Source organism: Hypanus sabinus, chromosome 9 (assembly GCF_030144855.1).
Source record: "Hypanus sabinus isolate sHypSab1 chromosome 9, sHypSab1.hap1, whole genome shotgun sequence".
Taxonomy (NCBI): Eukaryota; Metazoa; Chordata; class Chondrichthyes; order Myliobatiformes; family Dasyatidae; genus Hypanus; species Hypanus sabinus.
In genome coordinates, this window is record NC_082714.1 from 5,831,354 (window position 1) to 5,856,008 (window position 24,655).

A 24,655-nucleotide genomic window follows, 5' to 3' on the forward strand; every position below is an offset into this window, starting at 1 on the left:
TTGGCAGATTTGAGCATTTTGCCGAAAGTCTCAACCTCATAGCAGTCTTTGTCAATAAATTTGTTCATTTTGCAAGACATCAGATTCACAATTACATTGTTATCATGGAGTCATTTTTTAAAATTCCATTACAACTTTAAGCAAGTCTACAGGGAGTTTGACCTCATCACGTAGGACATTAATAGAGTAGCTCCTTAGCAGCTAGCCAGCTAGTTTAAGTAATGTTAGCCATGCTAATGAACGAACGACACCTGTTAAACTCACCTCAACATGTCTTTTACAGTCATTTAACCCACCACGGGCAATAGAAAAGTCACTGTTACAAACAGTGCAGTGAGCAACAGTGTCATTATTTTTTACCCCTATTAGGCAGGGGTACACTTTTAGTGTAGTCTGGGGTGAAGTACGTTTTATATTTTCTTTTTTTGGAACACTCTGCCATGGTGCTGCAGGACACTAAACTGAACTGATGGACAACGAAAGAGAGAGAGAGGTCGACTGTAAAGCCCGCCCACAGAGAAAGCTGATAGGTCTACCTAGCACAAAGAGAGACCAATCAGGATGCTCTCTCTGTCACTCTCTCGCTCGCTCTCTCTCAAAAAAATCGATTTCCAGGATATTGTATATAATTTGTGGGCATCAGGGAGCCGTTATCAGTATGCGGGAGACTCCCGGAACTTCCGGGAGAGGTAGGATGTCTGGTATAAGATGATGAGAGGCATTGATCGTGTGGATAGTCAGAGGCTTTTTCCCAGGGCTGAAATGGCTCATGTCAGTTTTAAGGTGCTTGGAAGAAGCTACAGAGGAGATGTGAGGGGTAAGTTTTTTATGCAGAGAGTGGTGAGTGCGTGGAATGGGCTGCCGGTGACAGTGGTGGAGGTGGATACGATAGGGTCTTTTAAGAGACTCCTGGATAGGTACATGGAGCTCAGAAAAATAGAGGACTATGGGTAACTCCAGGTAATTTCTAAAGTACATACATGTTCGGCACAGCATTGTGGGCTGATGGGCCTGTATTATGCTGTAGTTTTTCTGTGTTTCTATCCATTTTTTCAATTCCTTCTGGGCTATGAAGGGCTCTGATCACCCACAACATACCATCTTCTCACCATCAGGAGGGAGCTTCAGGAGCTTAAAGATCCACATTTGGTGTTTTAGGAGCAGCTTCTTCCCCTCCATCATCAGATTTCTGAATGGTCCATGAACCCTGCCTTACTACTTGCTCTCTTTTTGCACTTCTTATTCATTTTTTATATTTCTTATTATAACTTATAGTTCATTTTATTTGTTGCACGGTACTGCTGCTGCAAAATAAATTTCACTCACATGGCAGCTGGTAGGAATTGGGTTTAATTGTAATCCTTTCCCTGAAGGTGGGGGTAATGTTTTCCACTCGGTACTGCTCTGGAACCATCTCCATATCCAAAGGCATTGAAAGTTTCTTGTCAGAGACATTATGTGAAGCTGTCATCTCAACCCGACCTTGTCTGGTGTGAGGGAATTACAAACATTAGATTCTAGAGATGCTGGAAATCCAGAGCAATACACAGAATGTTGGGGGGACTCAGCAAGCCAGGCAGCATCTATGGAGAAGGTATAAACAGTGAAGGGCCTAGGTACATTTTGAGCCTTTATCAGGACTCTTGAAGGGTCTCGGCCTGAAACAGCTACTGTTTATTCCTCTCTATCGACACTGCCTGACCCGCTGAGTTCCTCCACATTTTGTGTGTATTGGTTACAGAGATGTCTTGTTGCATGAGAACAGATTACTCACAGTTAACGTAACACTATTACAGTGCCTGTGACCCACTGTGTCTGTAATGAGTTTGTACATTCTCCCCGTGACCTTTTGGGTTTCAGTTTCCTCCCGTGTTCCAAAGATGTATGTTAATGGTCATATGGACATAATTGTGTAGTATGGGTTCATTGGGCCAGAACGGCCTGTTCCCCTGCTGTCTCTAAATAAATGAACATGTGTGTCACGCACAACTGCATCGACACCCTGTGACTGTGTCCTGCTGGACACCTACCCACATGGCAACTTGTGCCATTAATGCATTTGAAGCTATCACAATTATCTCAGCTTTGAGCCTGTGAACATTCAAACTGCAAATGGTGTTCCACTTCTATGTTCTCCTGTAATGCTTTTTTTGTCCTTCAGTTCCTTTAAGACCACAAGACATAGGAACGGAATTAGGCCATTTGGCCCATCGAGTCTGCTCTGCTATCCCACCATGTTTGATTTATTTCTCTTCTCAACCCCATTCTCCTGCCTTCTCCCTGTAACCTTTGACAACCGGATTAATCAAGAACCTTCGACCTCTGCTTTAAATATACCCAGTGACTTGGCTTCCACAGCCATCTGTGACAATGAGTTCCACAGATTCATCACCCTCTGGCTAAAGAAATTCCTCCTCATCTTTGTACTAAATGGACGTCCTTCTATTCTGAGGAAGTGCCCTCTGGTCCTTGACTCCTCCACTCTATCTAGGCCTTTGAATATTTGAAATTTCAGTGAGATCCCCCTCGTTCTTCTCAGATCCGGTGAGCACAGGTCCGGAGCCATCAAATACTCCTCACATGTTCATTCCCAGGATTGCTCCCACAAACTTCCTCTGGACCCTCTCCAATGCCAGCACATCTTTTCTTAGATAAAGGGCTGAAAACTGCTCACAATTCTAGTCTGATCAAAGCCTTATTAAATCGGATGACACATTGACTTTGGTGCCTTGTTGCTCTGCAGGTGCACAGTGAGGGGTTCCTGGTGGAAGAGGACAACACCACTGAGACTCGACGACTCTTACTGCCTGATGTTACAGTGCAAGCAGTTCTCTCCTTTCTACGTTACCTGTACAATGCCAGTGTCTCGCTGTCGCCCGCCGTGCTTCCAGACCTGCGTGCACTTGCCAAGAGGTAAGTGTGATGAGAAAGCAGTGGTGTTAATCTTTGATGTCAAAGTCACTTGTAAAGAACATCTTAAAATAATCATATTCAGTTTTATTTGTCACATGTACATGGAGACATACAGTGAAACGCAGGAAATCATAAACACGATAGATTCTGCCAGTGCTGGAGGAACTCAGTTGGTCAGGCAGTGTTTAAGGAAAAGAGTAAACATTCACTGTTTTTGGGGTCAGACCCTTCCTCAGGACCGAAGAAAGGTCTCGGCCTGAAACACTGACTGTTAATTAATTTCCATAGATCAGGGGTTCCCAGACCCCTTGCTTAATGGTACTGATCCAGGGCATAAGACAAGTTGGGAACATCTGCAATAGTTGCTGCCTGACTTGCAGAGTTCCTCCTGCGAATTTGTGTGTGAACAGCCAACACAACCTACAAATGTGCTGGGGGCAGCCCGCAAATATCAGCACACATTCCAGCACCAACGTAGAAAGCCCATAAAAGGTCTGAGAGGGGAAATAAATCAGCCATGATTAAATGGCAAAGCAGACCTGATGGGCTGAATGGCCTCATTCTGCTCGTCTGTCTTATGGTTTTACACACTGGCTCCTGTGTTTCCTTTAACACACTGTGGGTCCGGTTCCTGAGGCATGTCTCAGGTTGTGCTGGTTGCTAACACAAACAACGCATTTCACATGAGAAATAAATCTGAAATCTGAAAGAACCACTTTGTGCCTCCACCATCAGATCATCAATGTTACTGTGCCTCAATCGCATCCCATTTTCACACCCCAACACTGTTAGTATCCTCAAATATCACACAAATTACCAGTACAAATGGGAACAATAGCTGCATTCCTTTGGTTCCACCACCCAGGACAGCTCTCTTCTCACTGCTGTCATCAGGAAGAAGGTACAGGAGCCTCAGGACTCGCACCACCAGGTTCAGGAACAGTTATTACCCCCTCAACCATCAGGAAGGAGGTACAGGAGCCTCAGGACTCGCACCACCAGGTTCAGGAACAGTTATTACCCCCTCAACCATCAGGAAGGAGGTACAGGAGCCTCAGGACTCACACCACCAGGTTCAGGAACAGTTATTACCCCCTCAACCATCAGGAAGGAGGTACAGGAGCCTCAGGACTCGCACCACCAGGTTCAGGAACAGTTATTACCCCCTCAACCATCAGGAAGGAGGTACAGGAGCCTCAGGATTCTCACCACCAGGTTCAGGAACAGTTATTACCCCCTCAACCATCAGGAAGGAGGTACAGGAGCCTCAAGGCTCACACCACCCGGTTCAGGAACAGTTATTACCCCTCAACCATCAGGAAGAAGGTGCAGGAGCCTCAAGGCTCATACCACCAGGTTCAGGAACAGTTATTACCCCTCAACCATCAGGAAGGAGGTACAGGAGCCTCAAGGCTCACACCACCAGGTTCAGGAACAGTTATTACCCCTCAACCATCAGAAAGAAGGTGCAGGAGCCTCAAGGCTCACACCACCAGGTTCAGGAACAGTTATTACCCCTCAGACATCAGACTCCTGAACTAAAGGGGATAACACATGTTCTACCAGTCTGTTGTTGCCAGTACAATCTTCTATGCAGTGGTGTGCTGGGTCGAAGGCATTAACACGGGCGATTGGAGGCTGTGGTAGAACAAAGGCCCCTTTGGAAAATCCTGGCAATTCTGAAAAATGTTTTCACCCTCTGCATGCCACCTTGGCTGAACAGAGGAACACGTTTAGTGACAGACTAAGACTGCTGCACTGCTCCAAAGAGCGTGATATGAGGCCATTCTTATCCTTGGCCGTTAGGCTCTATAATGAGTCAACCTATAGCTAGGAAAGTGTTGACTTTCTCCTGTTAGGCTGTTTGTGGTAACTTATATTTTATTCTTTCTTACTTCTCTTCTAATGTTTGTGTATCTGTGTACTTGTAATACTACTGTGACTCTGTAGCGGTGTGCTACACGCAGCGCTAAAATTATGACACGGAGTCGGTAACTGCAGTCGAAGGAAAAAAACTTTATTCGAAAACTTCAGCCTCACTTTTAAGCCTCCCTCAACCGGCCCCCCATGGCGCAGAGGCTCCAAAGCTCTGTGCTCGCAAACCCCCGTAGGCTATCTAATTGTGAGTCGGTTCGGGTGCGCCAGGAAATGGGTCGCCACATAACCCCCCCCCCAGAACCAGCGATACACCCCCCAATGTCCACAGTCTGGGCCAGAACCTGCTTGGGAGGTCGGCCTCTGCGCCGAGGCGCCGGAAACTCGGCCGGTTGTGCCAGGTCCACATGGGCCAGTTTGAGGCGGTCCACCGTGAAAACCACCTCTTTCCCCCCAACGTCCAGCACGAACGTGGACCCGTTGTTCCGGAGCATCATAAACGGCCCCTCGTATGGCCGCTGCAGCGGCGGCCGATGCCTGCCCCTTCGTACAAACACAAACTTACAGTTCTGTAGGTCTTTGGGTACGCAGGTCGGGTGCCTCCCGTGCTGTGAAGTGGGTATGGGGGCCAGGTTACCGAGCTTCTCGCGTAGTCTGCCCAGGACTGCTGCGGGTTCTGCGGCCGGGCCTGGACTGGTTTGCTGCCGGGAGCGTGGCTGGGAGATCTGTGCGATGGACGCCCCGCTCACCTTTTTGGCGTTCCACAGCAAGTCCGCCCAGGCTGCCACCTTCCGGGGGTCACTGAAATCCGCGTCGGATAGCAGCAGGCGTATGTCCTCGGGCAGCTGCTCCAGGAATGCCTGCTCAAACATGAGGCATGTGTGTCCGTCGGCCAGAGACAACATCTCATTCATTAAAGCCGATGGAGGTCTGTCGCCCAAGCCATCCAGGTGCAGTAAACGGGCAGCCCGCTCGCGCCGTGAGAGTCCGAAAGTCCTGAGGAGCAGGGCTTTGAATTCCGTGTACTTGCCGTCTGCTGGGGGCGACTGTACGAACTCCGCGACCTGGGCCGCTGTGTCCTGGTCGAGGGAGCTCACCACGTAGTAGTAGCGGCTGTCTTCTGAGGTGATCTGGCGAACGTGGAATTGGGCTTCGGCTTGCTGAAACCATAGGTCCGGGCGCTGTGTCCAGAAACCCGGCAGTTTCAACGAAACCGCATGAACAGAGGCGGCGTCGGTCATTTCTGGTCCAAAAATCGTTTGGACCGTCGGGGTCACCAATTGTAGCGGTGTGCTACACGCAGCGCTAAAATTACGACACGGAGTCGGTAACTGCAGTCGAAGGAAAAAAACTTTATTTGAAAACTTCAGCCTCACTTTTAAGCCTCCCTCAACCGGCCCCCCATGGCGCAGAGGCTCCAAAGCTCTGTGCTCGCAAACCCCTGTAGGCTATCTAATTGTGAGTCGGTTCGGGTGCGCCAGGAAATGGGTCGCCACAACTCTGTAATTTCCTTTGGGATCAATAAAGTATCTATCTGTCTTCACTCACCCCAACATTGAACTGTTCCCACAACCTACGATCCTGCTTTCAAAGACTCTTTGGCATCTTACATTCTCTATATGTGTTGCTTATTATTTATATTATTATTTCTTTATTTTCTCCTGTATTTGCTCAGTTTGTCGTCTTTTGGCTGTTGGTCTGTTCTGTTGGGTGCGATCTTTCATTGATGCTGTTGTGTTTCTTGGATTTATTGTGAATGCCTGCAAGAAAACAAAAATCAGGGTTGTAGATGGTGACATATGCACATGAACTTGGACAATAAATTTACGTTGAACTTTAAGTGAGAGGATGTGGGCTGCCCCCAGCACATCCTTAAGCCATGTTGGTTGTTAACACAAACAACACATTTCACTGTCTGTTTCCATGCATGTGATTTTGAAGCAAATCTGAATCTGCAACTTGCCGTTTCTGCTTGTACTGCTTTATGAATATCTTCAGTGAATGGTAGAATCCCACGCCAGCAGGTTCAAGAAATAAGACATAGGAGCAGGAATCGACCATCCGGCCCGTCTGCTTCTCCATTCAATAAGGTCATGGCTGACCTGGCCATGGACTCATCTCCACCTACCTGCCTTTTCCCCCATAACCCTCAATTCCCCTACTATGCAAAAACCTATCCAAACTTGTCTTAAATTTATTTACTGAGGGAGCCTCCACTGCTTCATTGGGCAGAGAATTTCACGGATTCACCAGTCTGGGAAAAGCAGTTCCTCCTCATCTCCGTCCTAAATCTACTCCTCCGAATCTTGAGGCTATGTTGCCTAGTTCTAGTCTCAGCTACCAGTGGACACAACTTTCCTGCCTCTATCTTATGTATCCCTTTCATAATTTTATATGTTTCTATCACAGTTGGTGCCCTTCAACCATCAGTCTCCTGAACTGGTGTGGATAACTTCACTCACCTCAAAGCTTCAGAACGACAGACTCACTCTCAAGGACTCTGCACCTCCTGTCCTCAGGATTATTTATTTATGTAGTTGCTCAGTTTGTCTTTTGCACAAACTAGTTGTCCGTCAGTCTTTGTAGTTTTTCCATTGATTCTGTTGTATTTCTTTGTTCTAATGTTTTTAACTGCAGGAGAATGTACGTTGGGAAAGTATATGTTGACATTTATAGACGTTAATAATCCATTTACTTTAGCCTTTATTAATTGGGATTAACTTACAGTATTTGGGAAAGTTTGCCAGTGCAACCCCACCAGCGTTCTAAGTGTGTCGGAGTGGAAGTTTTATTGTTACACAGTTCTTTTAAAAGAGGGCAATGCAGGGTGGGGTTTGGCCGTAGCTGAAACAAGCTCTGGGGGTTCTGTGGCTTTGTGACGCCTTCCTCTGTTAACCAGGTTCGCTGTGAGTGAGCTGGATGAGATGTGCAGAACCTATTCAGCGGGAGCTGAGCCTCATGGGGAGGATTCTGAAAATGATCCGTTTGCTGGAGTTAAAGATGAAGATTATGGGATCAGAGAAGACCACCTGCAGGATCTCCTGAGGTCCATGTGGATGGATGAAGTTGAAGAGCAAGCCTTCCTTACCCCAGCTGCAGAGGATGATGGCGCAGACAAAGCCGACGAGAGAGTTGGGGACGAGGAGTTAGACGAGCTCTATCAGTTTGCCGCAACTCAGAGAACCTCGCTGAAGAACATTCAAACGAGCGGGAGGCTCAGCCTTGAGAATGACAGTGCAGAGACTGGGGGAGAGGTTGACACCTCTGGAGAAAGTGAGCCGAGTGTGGAAGAACCAAGGACGGCAAGTCTGCCTGATGAAGACTCTGTCACTGGAAGTGAGATGGCTTCTGATTTGCAGAGCCTTTCGAAACCCTTGGAGACATCTTGGAAGGGCAAAGCATTTCAGCTGAATTGTAGTCTTGAATCCGATGCAAACTGTAATGCCAGTGTCTGTCTGTTTTCAGAGACTGATGTATCAGTGCATCTGCAGCAAGATGTGAATCTGGAGGCTGGTGCCTCCTCCAGAAAGAGTTCCATCAGGAGTAACTTTTCCGACCACTGCATTATCACCAGAATCTCCCCCACGTGTGACGCTGAAAGCCCATCTGCTTGCCTGAGCTTTCCTGATCTGCCTGTGGTCGGCCTGTCACCATTGGAAGTAAACGAGAGATCCACACAAGCTGAGGGCTCGGCTTCACCGCCCAGACCCACACACCATGAAACAGTGGGTAACGTCTCTGCAACTCCCTGTGGACAACTGCCTGGCTTTCCTGGAGTTGCACAGGATCTGGCCAGTCTGAGATCTCCGGGCTCCCTGCAAGGGGACTGGCCTTCAAAGCCAAAGGCTGCCTCACTTAGTGCATCTCTGTCATTTTCACCTGGTACCTGTGAGAGGCAGCAGTGTGACCTGGCATCCCCCATTAGCATCAACTCCAGTCTGTCTGCAGCAGAGAACAGGTCCAACGATGTGGTGGTGGTCATCGATTCAGATGAGGAAGTGGGAATAATTCAGAGTGAAGCAGTGCGACCCAGTTCACAGTCAGTGCCTTTGTCCCCTGCTCCAGAAGCTGACCCGAGTGCTGCAGGTAAATCTGACGTATTGTCAGCCCCCAAGGCTGAACAGCAAAACTGCAGGACAGCCGGACAGCATTGGGGTGAATCGCAGAGGGCTCGCGTTCCTGAGCTGTTGGGTGTTGCTAAGGAGCATGGGCAAGGAAGCCAGGACGGGAACATTGGAAGTGAGCTGACCCTCCGGCTCAGCAGCGATGGTGAGCAGAACCAGCCAGACCTCGACGCAGAGCACTCGTGGCTGGTTTCAGCCACTCCCCTTCCGGCAGGAACCGCCTGCTCCTCCACACAGACTGAGCAGACTTTTTCAGAGAATCAGACCGTGAAAAGAGGCATGTTGTATGAGGACCCAGTGAACCAGGAATCCACCAGGTTAAAAACTAACAGTGTGGGAGAGGAGCTAACAGTGACAGCTACCCCAGAGAAGAACGCCTTCAGAAGGGTCCAGGAAGCAAGCCCGGCCAGTGAATTGGATTGTTTTGCAGAGAGCAGCTTTAACAATCGGTCATTGAGTGATTCACCACCTTTGACCCCTTTTCCTCTAACACAGACCTCGGACTGCGTTGGCTGTACACCGTCAGCCCCGCCAGAGTCCTCACTGTCTGCCTCTCTCAGCTCGGAGGAGAAGGAAACCACAGACACCTCTGTGCTGGAGATCGTGGACACCGAGGAGAAGACTACCACTCAGGCTGAACACTTTGAGGACGAACCCCCAATGCCTTTTGACAATGATTTCTGGCCCTCCGAGAGTAGTCCAAGCATTGAAGAGGCCTCCGCTAGCGGGACAGCCACTCGAGTGATGAACTGGGAGGAAACTTATCCCATCGCTAACAGACAGAATAAAAACAGCACCCCACTTCCAGAGAAATCAAATCCCACACCTTCCTTCCCGTCTGCAGAAGAGCTCAGTGCCAGAGACCCAGAGGATGCCCTTTCCAGAAGACAGGATCCTAGTTCTCTGGATTCTAAAATCTGGGATGATTGGGAAGAGGCGGATCTACTTCCTGAGGTCCAGCGTGGACTGTCTCAGAAGCTGTCTGTCACTGAATCTCATCGGAGAACTTTAGAGCACAATATTGCAGGTCAGTGTGAAGTTTACACATTATCTTATGATTCTGTCAAATGGCAGGTATCGGACAGAACGGAGGGGGTCCAGAGGAGCTTCATGAGAATTTTCCTGGGAATGAAAGGGTTAATGATTGAGGAGTGTTTGATAGCTCTGAACCTGTACTTGAGCTTAGAAGAATGGTGGGGTGGGAGGAGCTCATGAAAACCTACCCAGCAGAACATAGAACACTAGAGCACAGAAACAGGCCCCTCAGTCCATCTAGTTCGTGTCAAATTATTAATCTACTTAGTCCCATCGACCTGCACCAGAACCATACACCTCCCATCCACGTACCTTTCCAAATTTTTCTTAAATGCTGAAATTGAACCCACATCTGCCACTTCTGCAGGCAGCTCGTTCCACACTCTCTCCACCCTCATGTTCCTCTCACCTTACAGCTTTAACCTTGGCTGTAGTCTTGCCCAACCTCAGGGGAAAAAGCCTGCTTGCATTTACCCTATCCATACCCCTCAGAATTTCGCATCCATCTATCAAATCTCCTCTCAATCTTTCAGCTATGTTCTAGGGAATAAAGTCCCAACCGATTCATTATTTCCCTCTCATCAGTTCCTCAGGTCCCGGCAACATCCTTGGAAAAGTACGTTGCATTTAGACAAGTACATGGAGAGCTGTGGTCTGAGTGCAGGAGATTGGGACTAACTAGGTGGACAATGTGGTTGGAATGGACTGTATGGGATTGTTTACACCCCATCACATCGCAGGCACCCACTACTCTGTGTAAAAGCAACTTCACCTCTCACCCTTGAATGTGCTTTCTACACTGGGCAAAAGATTCTGACTGTCTACCCTATCATTTTCTAAACTTCGGTCAGATCTCCTCTCAGCCTCCAACACTCTGGAGAAAACAATACAAATTTGTACAACTTTTAGCTGATGCTGTCTGAGCCATGCGGTATCCGTGATGGATCTCTGCACCCTTTCCACCGCACCGCATCTTTCCTGTAACAGGCTGAGCTGAACCGTACATAATATTCCAATTGTGGCCAAACCAGAGTTTTATATAGTGTTGTTCCTGATGTGTCGTTTTTCACAGTCCCTCCATTTGAAGCAGGCTGATTTTTGAGGTGTTTATAGGCTAAGTTATTTTCTGTTTTCCATCTGATTTCAGTGCCTGTTGGTGGAAGGAGAACACACCACCAAACAGCACCCGTCACCCCGGAACCACCGTACTCAACAATGGCCACACCCTGTCTGAAGAGAGAGCTGAGCAAGTAAGAGGAGGATGGGAGGGGTGGGGGTTCCTGATCTGCATTTTGTGCTAAGCATCTCCGGTCAGGAATCAGGAGTTGCTTCTTCACCCCGAGCGTGTTTCTGTGCCCACCAGCAGTGGGGAAGGTGATAGCCGAGAAAGTTTTCTGGAAAGCAGGAGTTGGTTTATTGTTGTCACGTGTTCTGAGATACAGGGAAAAGCTTCTCTTGCATGTTCACACAGATCAGGTCGTGCATTGAGATAGAGAAGGTAAAACAAGGGCAGTGCAGTAGTGTGGTGGTTAGTGTGACACTACTACAGCTCGGAATGTCGGAGCAATTCCGGCATCCTCTAAGGAAGCTTGTACCTTCTTCCCTCATGCATGTGGGTTTCCTGCAGAAACTCCGGTTTCCTTCCGCAGTCCAAAGACGCACCTGTTAGGCTATGGTAAATTGAGTTGCTTGGTGACCTGGAAGGGCCAGTTCAATGAAGTGCAGTGCAGGTAACCAATAAGGTGCAAGGTTATAATGAGGTCACTGTGATGTCTTATCGTACTAGAGATCTATTTAATAGTTCTATAACAGTGGGATTGAAGCTGGCCTTGAGCCTATTGGGACGTGCTTTCAGGCTTTTGTATTTTCTGCCCGATGCGAAAGGGGAGAGGGAGATGTCCAAGTTGGGTGTGGTCATTAACTATGCTGGCTACTTTATGAGAAGTGTAGACAGAGTCTGTGGAGGGGAGGCTCGTTCCAGATTCAGATTTATTATCACGAGTGTGTTCTAGTAATTGGTTTGTGTAGCTCAATGGATAAGATTCTGGACAGTGGCTTCTCTGGAAACACCAGACAAGATCATATCGTGGCAGCTGAGGCAATAAGTTCAAATAATTCTGAATTAAATGGCCATGAGTGTGAATAATTGTGAATCAAATGGCCATGAGTGTGAATAATCCTGAATTAAATGGCCGTGAGTGTGATCTGAGTGTGGCTGCCTACTGAAAGTCAGGGCAAGTCGCACAAAGGGTTGGAGGAACTCAACAAGTCAGGCAGCATCTATGGAGGTGAGTCCGATGAAGGTTTTGGTTCAAAACATCAAATGTTTATTCCCCTCCATAGATGCTACCCACCCTGCTAAGTTCTGTCAGCATTTTATTTATTTAGAGATAAATTTGAGTCACACTGCCCAGCAACCCACAGATTTAACCCCAGCCTAACCATGGGACATTTTACAATGACCAATTAATCTATTGACCAGTATGTCTCTGGACTGTGGGAGGAAACCGGAACCCATGTGCACACGGGAAGGAAAGTACAACCTGCTTACAGGGGACACCAGGATTAAATTCCATACCCAGCCCAAACTAAAAAGTGTCACCCTAACCACATGCTACCATGGCAACCATTTTGTGCATGTTGCAACCACAAGTCACAGTCTCTTAAAAACTCCAGCCTCCAAAGTAGTTCAGAGAAGCACTGAATGTAGAAATGGACAGTTAAAGCTGGACCACAGACTGTCACTGACCTTTGGCCCATCATCTCCTACTATCCCTCCATAACCACTCCCCCCCCCCACCCAATGCTTTTATCCATCGTCTGCCAGCCCTTGCCTTTCCCCTCTACTCTCTGTCCAGATGCAGGGCCTCTCCCTGAACTGTCAACCATGCCTCAGACTCTTGAGACGCTGTTTGACCTGCTGAATTCCTCCAGCAGTCTGTTTTTATTGCAGATTTCTGCATCTTCAGGCAGCACAGGGTCCTGTCCATTAGCGTATGCTTTCACTGTGCCTGTGACCCAGGTTCAATATCCACTGCTGTCTGTAAAGAGTTTGCACGTTCTTCCCGTGACCACAAGGGACTGAGTCAGGAAGCCGGATGCTCTGGTTTCCTCCCACATTCTGAGGACATAGGGGTTAGTAAGTTAATTGATCACAGAGGTAATTAGGCAGCTCGAGCTCATTGGATTGCAAGAGCCTGTTGTATCTCTAAATAATTTTTCTGCCGTCTCTGGAGTTCCCAGATGACTGGATTTCAATGGCAGAGGTTTCTGAATTGTATTGAAGATGCTGATGTGATTTTTTTTTTTAATCCAAATTTGTTCTTGAGAGTGATTAGACAAAGGCAAACCACGTCGGTGATGTGAGCAACAGTATAATTTGCACTGTTATAGTGGAGGACACCGCTCAACTCGCTGAGTTCCTCCAGCAGATAGTTTATTGCTCCAGATTCCACCATCTGCAACCTCGTGTCCAAAAGGCAGGAGCAAAATTAGGTCATTCCGCCCATTGAGGCAGCTCCATCGTGGCTGACTTATTTTCCCCTCAACCCCATTCTCCCGCCGTATCCCTATAATCTTTTATCCCCTTACTAATCAAAAACTTATCAGTGCCCACTTTAAATAGCCCATCTTTGGCAATGAATTCCACAGTTTCACCACCCTCTGGCTAAAGAAATACCTCCTCATCTCTGCCCCTCTATTCTGAGGCAGTATCTCTTAACCTTGCTGATGTACTTTACATTCCAGGTTTGGTGTTCGACCAATGCCAAAACGGAAAATGATTCTGAAATTGAAAGAGATTTATGATTACACACATCAAACTGTTCAGCCAGACACCACTCAAATATCATCTTCACTGAAAACAAAGCCGGTCCAACTGAGCAAACCAGGAATAAGTTCAGCAGCCCAGCCGAAGACTGTTCCATCACGGACTAAAGGTCTGAAACGCAGCTCAACTTCAGTAGCTAAAGGTTGCAAAAAGGATTCTAAAGGACGTGTCAAGGCCACCAGTAAAAAGAAAGGAAGCGGTGTGCCAGACGGACTCAGACCTGAGGCCAAGCTGCCAGTCACCTCTGAAGTGGAGAACCAGCTGTCCTCGTCTCAAAGCTCCTCGTCCTCAGCAGTGAGTTCCTGTCTATCAGAAAGGTGGGTGAGATAAATTTCAGCTCGGAGAGAATAGTGTGTTCTTTGTCTAGCTTTGAGCCATTTGCACACTAGTTTGGAAGAGTGCTTGTCCATCTACATCTGGGCCTGCCATGTATTTAATTAAAGGTTGCTTAGTCCTTGAAGGTTCGAATTAGGTGTCTGTGCAATACATTAAAAAAATTAAAAATTACAATAAAAAAGTGCAAACAAGGAAAGCGAGAAAGTGTTCATGAACCATTCAGAAATCTGATGGTGGAGGGAAGAAGCTGTTCCTAAAACACTGAGTGTGGGTCTTCAAGCTCCTGAGTCTCCTCATTGATGGTAGTAACTAGAAGAGTGCATGTCCTGGAGGTGAGGGATCACAATGATGGATGCCTCTGTCTCCTGCTCCCTTTTCTCTTGTTTATTCCCACTCCTAGTAAGAATTTGAACACCTCTTTAACTCTCTCCCCCCCCCCCCCCCCACCAGTTCCAACAGCAACCCCATCTTCTCCAATGATCCCTGATGCCAGGTCACTGGGCTGACTGGCGTTCCTCTCCCCGTACTCTATCAGTATTGTGGACGAAGGGACAATTTCGAACGAGGTTGAAGGTGATTTCAGATGCACAGCAACTCTGGCAGGTACTGCAAGACATCACTTCCTACAAAGCGAAACCCAATAGCATGAATGGCAGTGATGCTTCACTACCAGATGAATTCAACACCTTCTATTCCACTTTAAAAGGGAGAACACAACTACAGCTGTGAAGATCCCTGCTGCACCTGATGACCCTGTGATCTCTGTCTCAGAGGCCGATGTTAGACTGTCTTTAAAGAGAGTGAATCCTCACAAGGCAGAAGGTCCCGATGGAGCACATGGTAAGGCTCTGAAAACCTGTGCCAACCAACTAGCAGGAGTAATCAAGGACATTTTCAACCTCGCACTGCTAGGGGCAGAAGTTCCCACTTGCAACAATTATACCAGTGCCTAAGAAGAATAATGTGGGCTGCCTTAACAACTATCACCCGGTAGCACTCACATCGACAGTGATGAAATGCTTTGAGACGTTGGTCATGACTAGACTGAACTCCTGCCTCAGCAAGGACCTGAACCCATTGCAATTTGCCTATCGTCACAATAGGTCAATCTCAATGGCTCTCCACACAGCTTTAGACCACCTAGACAACACAAACACCTATGTCAGGATGCTGTTCTTCGACTATAGCTCAGCATTTAATACCATCATTCTCACAATCCTGATTGAGAAGTTGCAGAATCAGGCCTCTGTACCTCCCTCTGTAATTGGATCCTCTACTTCCTAAGCGGAAGACCACAGTCTGTGCAGATTGGTGATAACATATCCTCCTCGCTGACGATCAACACTGACACACCTCAGGGGTGTGTGCTTAGCCCACTGCTCTACTCTCTGTATACACATGACTGTGTGGCTAGGCATAGCTCAAATATCATCTATAAATTTGCTGACGATACAACCATTGTTGGTAGAATCTCAGGTGGTGATGAGAGGGCGTACAGGAGTGAGATATGCCAACTAGTGGAATGGTGCTGCAGCAACAACCTGGCACTCAATGTCAGTAAGACAAAAGATGACTGTGGACTTCAGGAAGAGTAAGACGAAGGAACACATACCAATCCTCATTGAGGGATCAGAAGTGGAGAGAGTGAGCAGCTTCAAGTTCCTGGGTGTCAAGATCTCTGAGGACCTAACCTGGTCCCAGCATATTGATGTAGTCATAAAGAAGGCAAGATAGCGGCTATACTTTTTTAGGAGTTTGAAGCGATTTTAGCATGTCAAATGCACTCAAAAGCTTCTATAGTTGCACCATGGAGAGCATTCTGACAGACTGCATCACTGTCTGGTATGGAGGGGCTACTGCACAGGACTGAAAGAAGCTGCAGAAGGTTGTAAATTTAGTCAGCTCCATCTTGGATACTAGCTTACAAAGTACCCAGGACATCTTTAGGAAGTGGTGTCTCAGAAAGGCAGCGTCCATTATTGAAGACCTCCAGCACCCAGGGCATGTCCTTTTCTCACTGTTATCATCAGGTAGGAGGTACAGAAGCCTGAAGGCACACACTCAGCGATTCAGGAACAGCTTCTTCCCGTCCGCCATCCCATTCCTAAATGGACTTTGAACCCTTGGACACTGCCTCACTTTTAAAAATATACAGTATTTTTGTTTTTGCACATTTTTAAATAATCTATTCAATATATGTAATAGATTTACTTGTTTATGATGTTTTATTTTATTTATTTGTTTTTTCTCTGCTATGTTATGTATTGCATTGAACTGCTGCTGCTAAGTTAACAAATTTCACGTCACATGCCAGTGATAATAAATCTGATTTTCCCGGAGTAGTGAATCTGTGGAATTCTCTGTTCAAGGAAGCAGTAGAGGCTAGCTCATTGGCGATATTTAAGGTACAGCTAGAATGATTTCTGTATAACGGGGAAGAAGCTGAGTCCACAGCTGGATCAGCCATGATCTTACAGAATGGTGGAGCAGGCTCAATGACCCAGATGACAACTCCCATTTCTTATGAACAATTTTCCTGTTTCCCAGGGTGTCGGCTGGTGAATTTGACGACGTCTTCAGCGCTGATTCAGATGCCGAAGAGGAATTCGGAATCACGCCGTCACAGGCAGTGGTCCACGAGGCCGACACAAACAAGGCCATACGGCAGTTCATTCTGTCGAACCCCTCTCTATACAGCGACATCCTGCAGTACAAGCCCTTCGAGCTGTCTGACTTTCACCAGCAGCTCAGAGATAGCGGCATAAAGGTCTCCAAAAGCAAGCTGGTGGACTTCCTCGACGCTCAGTGTATCACCTTCACCACAGCCAGAGCGCGGAAGGAGCTGATTCAGCGGAAAAAGCTGGGAGCCGCCCGTGGTCAGAAAAAGGCGGGTCACAGCAAGAAGCGAGAGCAGGGGTGGAAGATGCAGCTGTCTGCCGGGGTCAAAGCATCGGAGTAACGCAGTGTTAATTCAGGAGCTTTAATCTGGTCAGAATTATTGACCTCTGTGGGATATTTTACTAAGCCTACCCATCTCACACTGGAACCTTGTAACAGGAGCGATACAAGCTCCAATCTAAGGTGAACTTTGTCACTTTCAGCCAAGCTGCACTCAACAGTTTGAGACAAAGTAAAATAAATTCGGTGCCCAGAAGGTGTGCCCATTCTGGGGGTGGGTAGAGCGAATCCTGGGTAAGTGTAATCAAAGCCTGGTGGATTCAGACATGGTGCTGACCCCTCACTACTGCTGGACAGTTCCTAGTGTGGCATTGTTTTTCATCTGTGTCGGCATTCATAATTGTAAGCCACATGCACTTGGATGGGGAAAGCAAAAGCTTTCTTCAAAGGGATTGGTTCAGTAACTGCACTTAACCCCTCCACTGGTCTCTCCTTTAATACCTGTAGCCCAGTCTGTATAAATATCCACATAGCTGTATATAATTGTATTAAAAAATATTGTTCAAAACTTTGTAGCCATGGCAGAGAGAAAAACTCGATTATTTTGAGTTCTGGATGTAAGATTTGCTTCACCAGTAATGTTGACTTTTCTATTGTACGTGAAGTTGACTTGACAAGTTTTGGTAAGTGATGCCCAGTTTTATGCAGTAGTGATACATTGTGTGTGTATACGTTCCTGCCACTGATGGAGTGAGTTGTATTTCAGGCTGGTGAACTGTACAGATTTTCTATGAGATTCATCTGGATGTTAGCAGAGTGCACCTACTATTTAAAAAATATAATAAACCAAGTACACTTTTAATCTTGCATTTCCATTTTCCATGAACTCTGTCCCCAGGTTTTATCTACAGATGCAGCATAGAACAGGCTGTACCACCTGGCATCCCACCAATTTAGCCCTGGCCTACTAAACGGTATGTCTTTGGACTGAGGCAGTCACGGGGAGAATGTACAGATGTTGCTGAAATTGAACTCTGGCACCCTGAGCTGTAACAGCATCGCGCTAACTGCTACGCTATCATGGCGCCAGAGATACTTAACTCTGCATTCGCAGAATGTTGACGCCATTGCTTACTGTCTATCCCTCACTTGGTCAGCCAGATGGCGAAGTAATTTTACTAGTAGCACTGGGATCACATGGGCCACAAATGTGTTTACAAGAATCTGTTGGTTCCAAATTCATTCAGGTTGAATTAGCTGTTATCATAGTGGACATGAACGTATCTGAGTCTGTGAATATTAGATTATTTTGTAATCTTGTGAAAATTTGGGCAGGAATAAGGTGAGTGATCAGTTATATCTATGGTTCGTGAGTTTTCTAATTACATTTTATGATTTCCTTTCACTTGCTTGATGATGTAAGCACTAGATCCTTTTTCATGTAAACTAAAACAGATTTCATATCAGATGGGTACTACAGTCTTGATGTTAGCTCAGCATATTAGAATAGGATCTTCAGACAATGAGGAACTATGGTGGTCGTCAACAGTTCTGACAAAGGGTTTTTGACCTAAAACTATTTCTTTTCTCATAGTTACATCTAGGAGGAAGAACTAAAATAAATCAAGGATAAACCATTATGGGAATCATATATAGGCCTTCAAATACTAACCAAGATGTGGGGTTGAGATTGTAAAGGGTATGTAATAAGGGTAATGTCACAAATGGGACCAATATTCAAGAGGATAAGGAAAATCAGGCTGGTGTTGGGTCGCAAGTGGGAAATTGTTGGATGCTTACGAGATGGTTTTTTAAAGCAGCTTGTCTACTAGGGGGCTATCTTAGATTGGATGTTGTGTAATGACCCAGGTTTTATTAGAGTGAACCCTCAGGAGGCAGTGAATATGATTAAATTCATACTGCAACTTGAGAGGGAGAAGCATAACTCATCAGTATCACAATAGAATAAAGGGAATTCTAGAGCATGAGAGAGGAGTTTACCCAGGTGAATTAGAGAGGGACACTGTCGGGGGGTGACGGCAAAACAGAGGTGGCTGAAGTTTCTGGGAATAGTTCATAAGGTGCTGGATAGATATGTCCCACAGAGACAGTAGTTCTCAAATGGCAGGTCCAGGCAACCGTGGCTGACAAGGGAAGTTAAAGACTGCATAAAAGCCAAGGAATGGGCATATAAAGTAGCAAAAGTGAGTGGGAAGTTGGATGGTTGGGAAGCTTTTAAAATCCAACAAAAAACTAAAAAAGCTATAAGGGAAAAGATAAAATAGGAGGACAAACTAGCCAATAATAAAGCAGGATACTGAGTTTTTTTCAGTTACATTAAGAGTAAAAAGTAAGGTGAGAGTTGATTTTGGACCACTGGGAAATGGTGCTGATCAGGTAGTAATAAGGGACCCAAAAAATGTCAGATGAACTCAATGGGTACATCTGTCTTCACTGTGGAAGACACTAGCAATGCACCAGTGGTTATGAATGTTGGGGAGCGGGAGTGAGCGCCATTGCTATTACAAGAGAAAAAGTGCTACGCAAACTCAAGGGTTCTTAAGGTGGATAAGTCACCTGGACCAGATGGACTATATCCTAGAGATCTGAGAAAGGTTACTCAAGAAATAACGGATTCACTGGTCATAATCTTTCAAGAATCACTTGGTTCTGGAGGACTAGAAAATTGCAAATTCACTCCACTCTTTAAGGGAGGAAGGCAAAAGACAGGCCAGTGTTAGAGTCCATTATTAAGGATGAGTTTTCAGGGTACTTTGAGACTAAAGATAAAATAAATCAAAAGTCAGCATTCTTTCTGTACAGGGAAATCTTATCTAACAAATCTGTTAGAATTCTTCAAGGAAACAACACGCAGGGTGGACAAAGGAGAGGCAGTGAATATTATTTACTTGGATTTTCAGGAGGCATTTGATAAAGTGCCACACATGAGGCTGCTTAAGATAAAATCCCATGGCATTACAGGAAAGTTACTGGCATGGACAGCAGAATAGCTGACAGGCAGGAGGCAACAAGTGGGAATAAAGGAGGCCTTTTCTGGTTGGCTGCCAATGACTAGTGGTGTTCATCAGGGGTCAGTATTGGGACCACTACTTTTCACATTATTTGTCAGTGAGGTAGATCGTGGAATTGATGGTTTTGTGGCAAAGTTTGCTGATGATACGAAGATAAATGGAGGGGTAGGTGGTGCTGAGGAAACAAATCTTTTGCAGCAGGACTTAAGACAAATTGGAAGAATGGGCAAAAAAGTGGCAGGTGGAATGCAGTGTTGAGAAATGTATGAAAATGCACTTTTGTAAAAGGGACAATAGTACAGACTATTATCTAAATGGGGAGAAAATTCAAACAACAGAGGGACTTGGCAGTCCTCATACAAAACTCCCAGAAGATCAATTCAAAGGCTGAGTCTGTGATAAAGAAGGTAAATACAATATTGACATTCATTTCAAGGGAAATAGAATATAAAAACAAGGAGGTAATGCTGAAGCTTTATAAGACACTAGTCAGGCCACACTTGGAATATCGTAAGCAGTTTTGGGCCCCATATCTCAAAAAAGGTGTACTGTCGTTGGAGAGAGTTCAGAGGAGGTTCATGACAATGATTCCAGAAATGAAAGGGTTAACATATGGGGAGCATTTGGCAGCTTTGGGCCTGTACTCCCTGAAATTTAGAAGAATGCATGGGGATCTCATTGAAACCTACCAAATGATGAAAGGGTTAGATAGGGTGGATGTGTTGGGAGTATCCAGAACTACATGGCACTGCTTCAAAATTGAGGGGTGACCTTTTAGAACAGAAGTAGGGAAGAACTTTTTTAGCAAAAGAGTGGTGAGTCTGAGGAATGCTCTGCCACAGACTGTGGTGGAGGCCGTTTAAAGCGAAATTTGATAGTCTCCTGATTGGTCGGGGCATCAAGGGAAATGGTGCGAGGGCAGGTGTATGGGGTTGAACAGGATATAGGATCAGCCACGGTGAAATGGCAGAGCGGACTCAATGGGTTGACTGGCTTACTTGTGCTCCTAGTCTTATGGTGGGGGTGGGGGTGTGTGGGAGAGGGAGGGGTTAGGGGTCAAAAATTTCACAAACCTAAAGCCATTCATCTCAGTAAATCCCTCCTGGTTTTCATAGGGCCACACAAACTGCCACATCTCTAATGTTCTTTTCTATGTAGTTATCAAGAATTCCCCTATGATGTGCTAACTGACTCTGCTCGTGGGTTTTATCTTTGACTATGTTCAGTGGGCTCTATTCCAGAACAGTCCTGGCCAGAGCACGTAGCACACATACCATTATTAGTTAAACATTAACCTACAGTAACTAAACTGGAAGGGAAAAAGGTACTGCGATTGCTCAGAGTCTTAGGATCAAAGGTTGGCCACATCTCTGACGCTGCACTTGTTCCCATTCCTACTGCAGGGAGATTCAACATCAATAACTCCACAACTCCCTTGCTGACAAAATAAATTCAGAGGATTAATCAGCAAAAACGAACTGTCAGGTTGTGAATATCAGTGGGAACCAGGCCAATGACGAGAATTGGAGAGGAAGTGAAAATTAAGAGGGCAGTCAGGTGTTTGAGGAAAGATAACTGAACATTAGGTACTTTTGGATCCCCTTTTATTGTTTCCAACACTGAGAGGGTAGTAAATGAGGCATTTCAGAGGGCAATTAATCACACTGCATGTGCACACATAGGGCTGGGTAAGGACAATAATGAACCTGTGTTTTTCATTAAGAAGTTTTTAACCTGACACATTAATTGTATTACTCTCCACAGATAACATTTGCAGCATCAGAATCTTACGACAATCTGGTAGTTTCATTGTCAGCAGCACCAGGATACCTTCCCTTGAAATTCCCCTGCTGCCCTGAAAAGTTGAGAGACCTTTTCACTCCAACTGCATCACCATACAACACAAAGAGATAAAATCTGAAAAATATATTTCCTTTGAAAGACAGGTGCACAAAATCTATTAAAACTCTCAGAAATGTTTACATATGAGTGAATGGATTTCAGCACACTCTGAATGGAGGCAGGAGTGACAGCTTAAATGAACCCAGCCTCATTTTGTACCTGGTACCTGCTATCACACACTGGGTTCCACAAAGGCTCTGCTGTCAGACACAAGGGCAAGAGAATGGACCTGAAATTCATTGAAGAAAACTTCTCATGTTGCTTTTGAGTCTTTGTGGGGACTGTGCCTGCCCACATTTGCCCCATTTCCTCTGATATGGACAAGGCACGGGGGGCAGATCTCTAACCCACCGAAACAAGAAGCTGATCCTCATCCAATACACCCACAGTAAGACAGGTGAGGTGAGGGTGTGAGCTAATAGGTACTCTGTCCATTAAGGATTAGAAACAGGAATCAGTGCCAATCAGAATGCTAGACACTGGCGAGGCACTTGGCCTCTGAACCACAACCACAATATATTAATACCTTTTTAATCAAAAATGTACACCCTACAACAGTTAAACAATACTACAGTTAAAAAAATATTTTTAAGGAAGTACTGTATGGCCAGGAGAAGTGAATCTTTCACCTGATACTGGCACCTTCTGCCTGTTCAACATCAATAAATTAATGAAACAGACACACAGATCAACTGGGATCAGCGTAACCAAGTGACAGACAGGTTCAAAGGGCTGAATAGCTTTTCTCCAATCCCTAGAGTGTGAACCATAGTTGAGATCTCAGTTGAGGGTTGAAGATTAATTAGTGTAAATGAGACCAGGATAAATCCCAGTGAGTACAAAGGGCAGGATCTGAAACAACGGTCTCTCAGTAGATGCTCAGGACTTCTGAAGCTTTCTACACTCAACCATTTTTGAACAACATGCAGGTAGTGCCAAACAGCAGCAAATTGGTCATGGACTCCAGGTGTTGGCAATAGAACCTGCTGTTGCCAAGACTGAGACTGTAAACGGCCAGAGGCAGGGAAAAAGTAGACACTCGAGCCAGTGAGGGGTGGGGGGAGAAATATTCATTCTCTGCTACAAAGGGCCACACTTCATCCAGTAAGCGAGGGCACAACAGTGCAAAGTTAGGTTTGACCCTCCTGTGGCATCCAGTCTCTAACCCAAACAACATTGAAAAAGATGAACACAAGTGAAAAAATACACTGCAAATTATGGACACAGATGTAAAGTGTCGTACAAAAATAGTGTAGGAAACTTCTGGTTTCTCAACCACTCCTGAAAAGCCCAACACTGAAGAGGACTTTACAATCAATGCTGAGATTAAAAGTGTCTTTAAACTTATTTTTCTTTTCCTATCACCAAAGAAAGAGCAGTCTGACCAGGAGGCTGCCAGTAGACAGTGAGCAGTCCAAACCCTGAGACAAGATGGTGCTGACTGTGGTGGTGAAGAAGTAAGCCTCACTCCTCTAGTCAATCCTGGCAGCACGAGTTGCTTCTTCAGTTCTTCCACTTGTGGCTCTATTGCTCATTCCAGCCCCCACCCAAATGGTGCTGGGTCACCTGTCCTCCTCACAAAGCTCCAACTCTGGGACTGCCGGCCAATCTCCACCCCATTACTTGTGTCGGGCCAGTGCCTTGTAGAGGGCAAGCGCAAGGAAGGTGGTGACCGTGGCTCCCAGTGTGACCCGCAGCCAGAAGGAAGACGGGCTGAGCTCTGCTTCATTCAGGTGGCTGTGGAGGGGAAAGGAAGAGAACAATTACTGCACAGGACAGGACACTCATTTCAAAAGGACTAGAGTACAAAATCAAGCAGGTAATGCTGAAGCTCTATAAAGTGTTGGTCAGACAGTACTTGGAATATTGTGAGCAGTTTAGGCCCCGTTATGTTAGAAACGATGTGCTGGCAATGGAGAAGGTTTACTAGAATCTCAGGAATGAAAGGCTTAAAGGAGCATTTAATGGCTCAAGGCCTGTACATGCCGGAGTCTAGAAGAATGAGGGAGGATCTCTTTGAAATCTGCTGAATATTGAAAGGCCAAGATAGAGTGTTCGTGGAGAGGATGTTTCCTATAATCAGAGGTTTCAGAATAGAGGGACGTCCCTTTAAAACAGAGATGAGGACGAATTTCTTTCGCCAGATGGTGGTGAATCTGTGGAATTCATTGCCACAGATTGCTGTGGAGGCCAAGTCTGGGTATATTTAAAGCAGACATTGATAGTTTTTTGATTAGTCAGAGCATCAAAGATTACGGGGAGAAGGCAGAGGGGAATGGGGGAGCAAACCCAATGGGCTGAATGGCCTAATTCTGTTCCTATACCTCATGGTTGTTCACTGAGGCTGGGAATGTCCTAGAATACTCACGGGAATGCAGCTACAAGTGCGAGGCGGGAGTAGATCTGTGAGTTGGCTGCTGCCTCGTTATTGCAGCTGAAGTTGAAAGGAGCTGGGAGTCTGTGTTTGTAACAAAACTCCACCGGCGTGATCCCATGCTCCTGCTTCTGTTCAGGCAGGTCAGCCTTTGATGCCACAAACACACAGGGAATCCTGCTCTCCATGTAGTGCTCCTGCTCAGACACAAAATGTTGCGGTTAATGGGAACCCAGCAGGACCAGGCACACAAACACAATCAGCGTGCGACACAGGGCATCTCGACTGGAGGAACAGAGGGATCTTAGGGTATACACCCACAGATCCCTCAAAGTTG

The 24,655-nt window shown here is 46.1% G+C and overlaps 2 protein-coding genes across 4 annotated transcripts in view; one reads left to right on the forward strand and one right to left on the reverse strand.

Moving 5' to 3' along the window:
* slx4 (SLX4 structure-specific endonuclease subunit homolog (S. cerevisiae)) overlaps nt 1–17,871 on the forward strand; it is a 35,735-nt gene extending 17,864 nt beyond the window's left edge. For all 3 annotated transcript variants that reach the window (XM_059978932.1, XM_059978934.1, XM_059978933.1), the window contains 5 exons: nt 2,744–2,913; nt 7,688–9,939; nt 11,095–11,197; nt 13,695–14,093; nt 16,660–17,871. In XM_059978932.1, the coding sequence (XP_059834915.1) occupies nt 2,744–2,913; nt 7,688–9,939; nt 11,095–11,197; nt 13,695–14,093; nt 16,660–17,071 (3,336 nt within the window). In that variant the 3' untranslated portion in view covers nt 17,072–17,871. The remainder of the gene's footprint in view (nt 1–2,743; nt 2,914–7,687; nt 9,940–11,094; nt 11,198–13,694; nt 14,094–16,659) is intronic.
* Nucleotides 17,872–21,529: 3,658 nt separating this feature from the next.
* The window catches only part of LOC132399034 (mitochondrial Rho GTPase 2-like), a 45,576-nt gene continuing 42,450 nt past the window's right edge, over nt 21,530–24,655 (reverse strand). Inside the window, exons 18-19 of the mRNA XM_059978938.1 lie at nt 24,313–24,515; nt 21,530–23,681 (exon numbers count right to left, since the gene is read on the reverse strand). Coding sequence (XP_059834921.1) covers nt 23,564–23,681; nt 24,313–24,515 — 321 coding nt within the window. The 3' untranslated portion in view covers nt 21,530–23,563. The remainder of the gene's footprint in view (nt 23,682–24,312; nt 24,516–24,655) is intronic.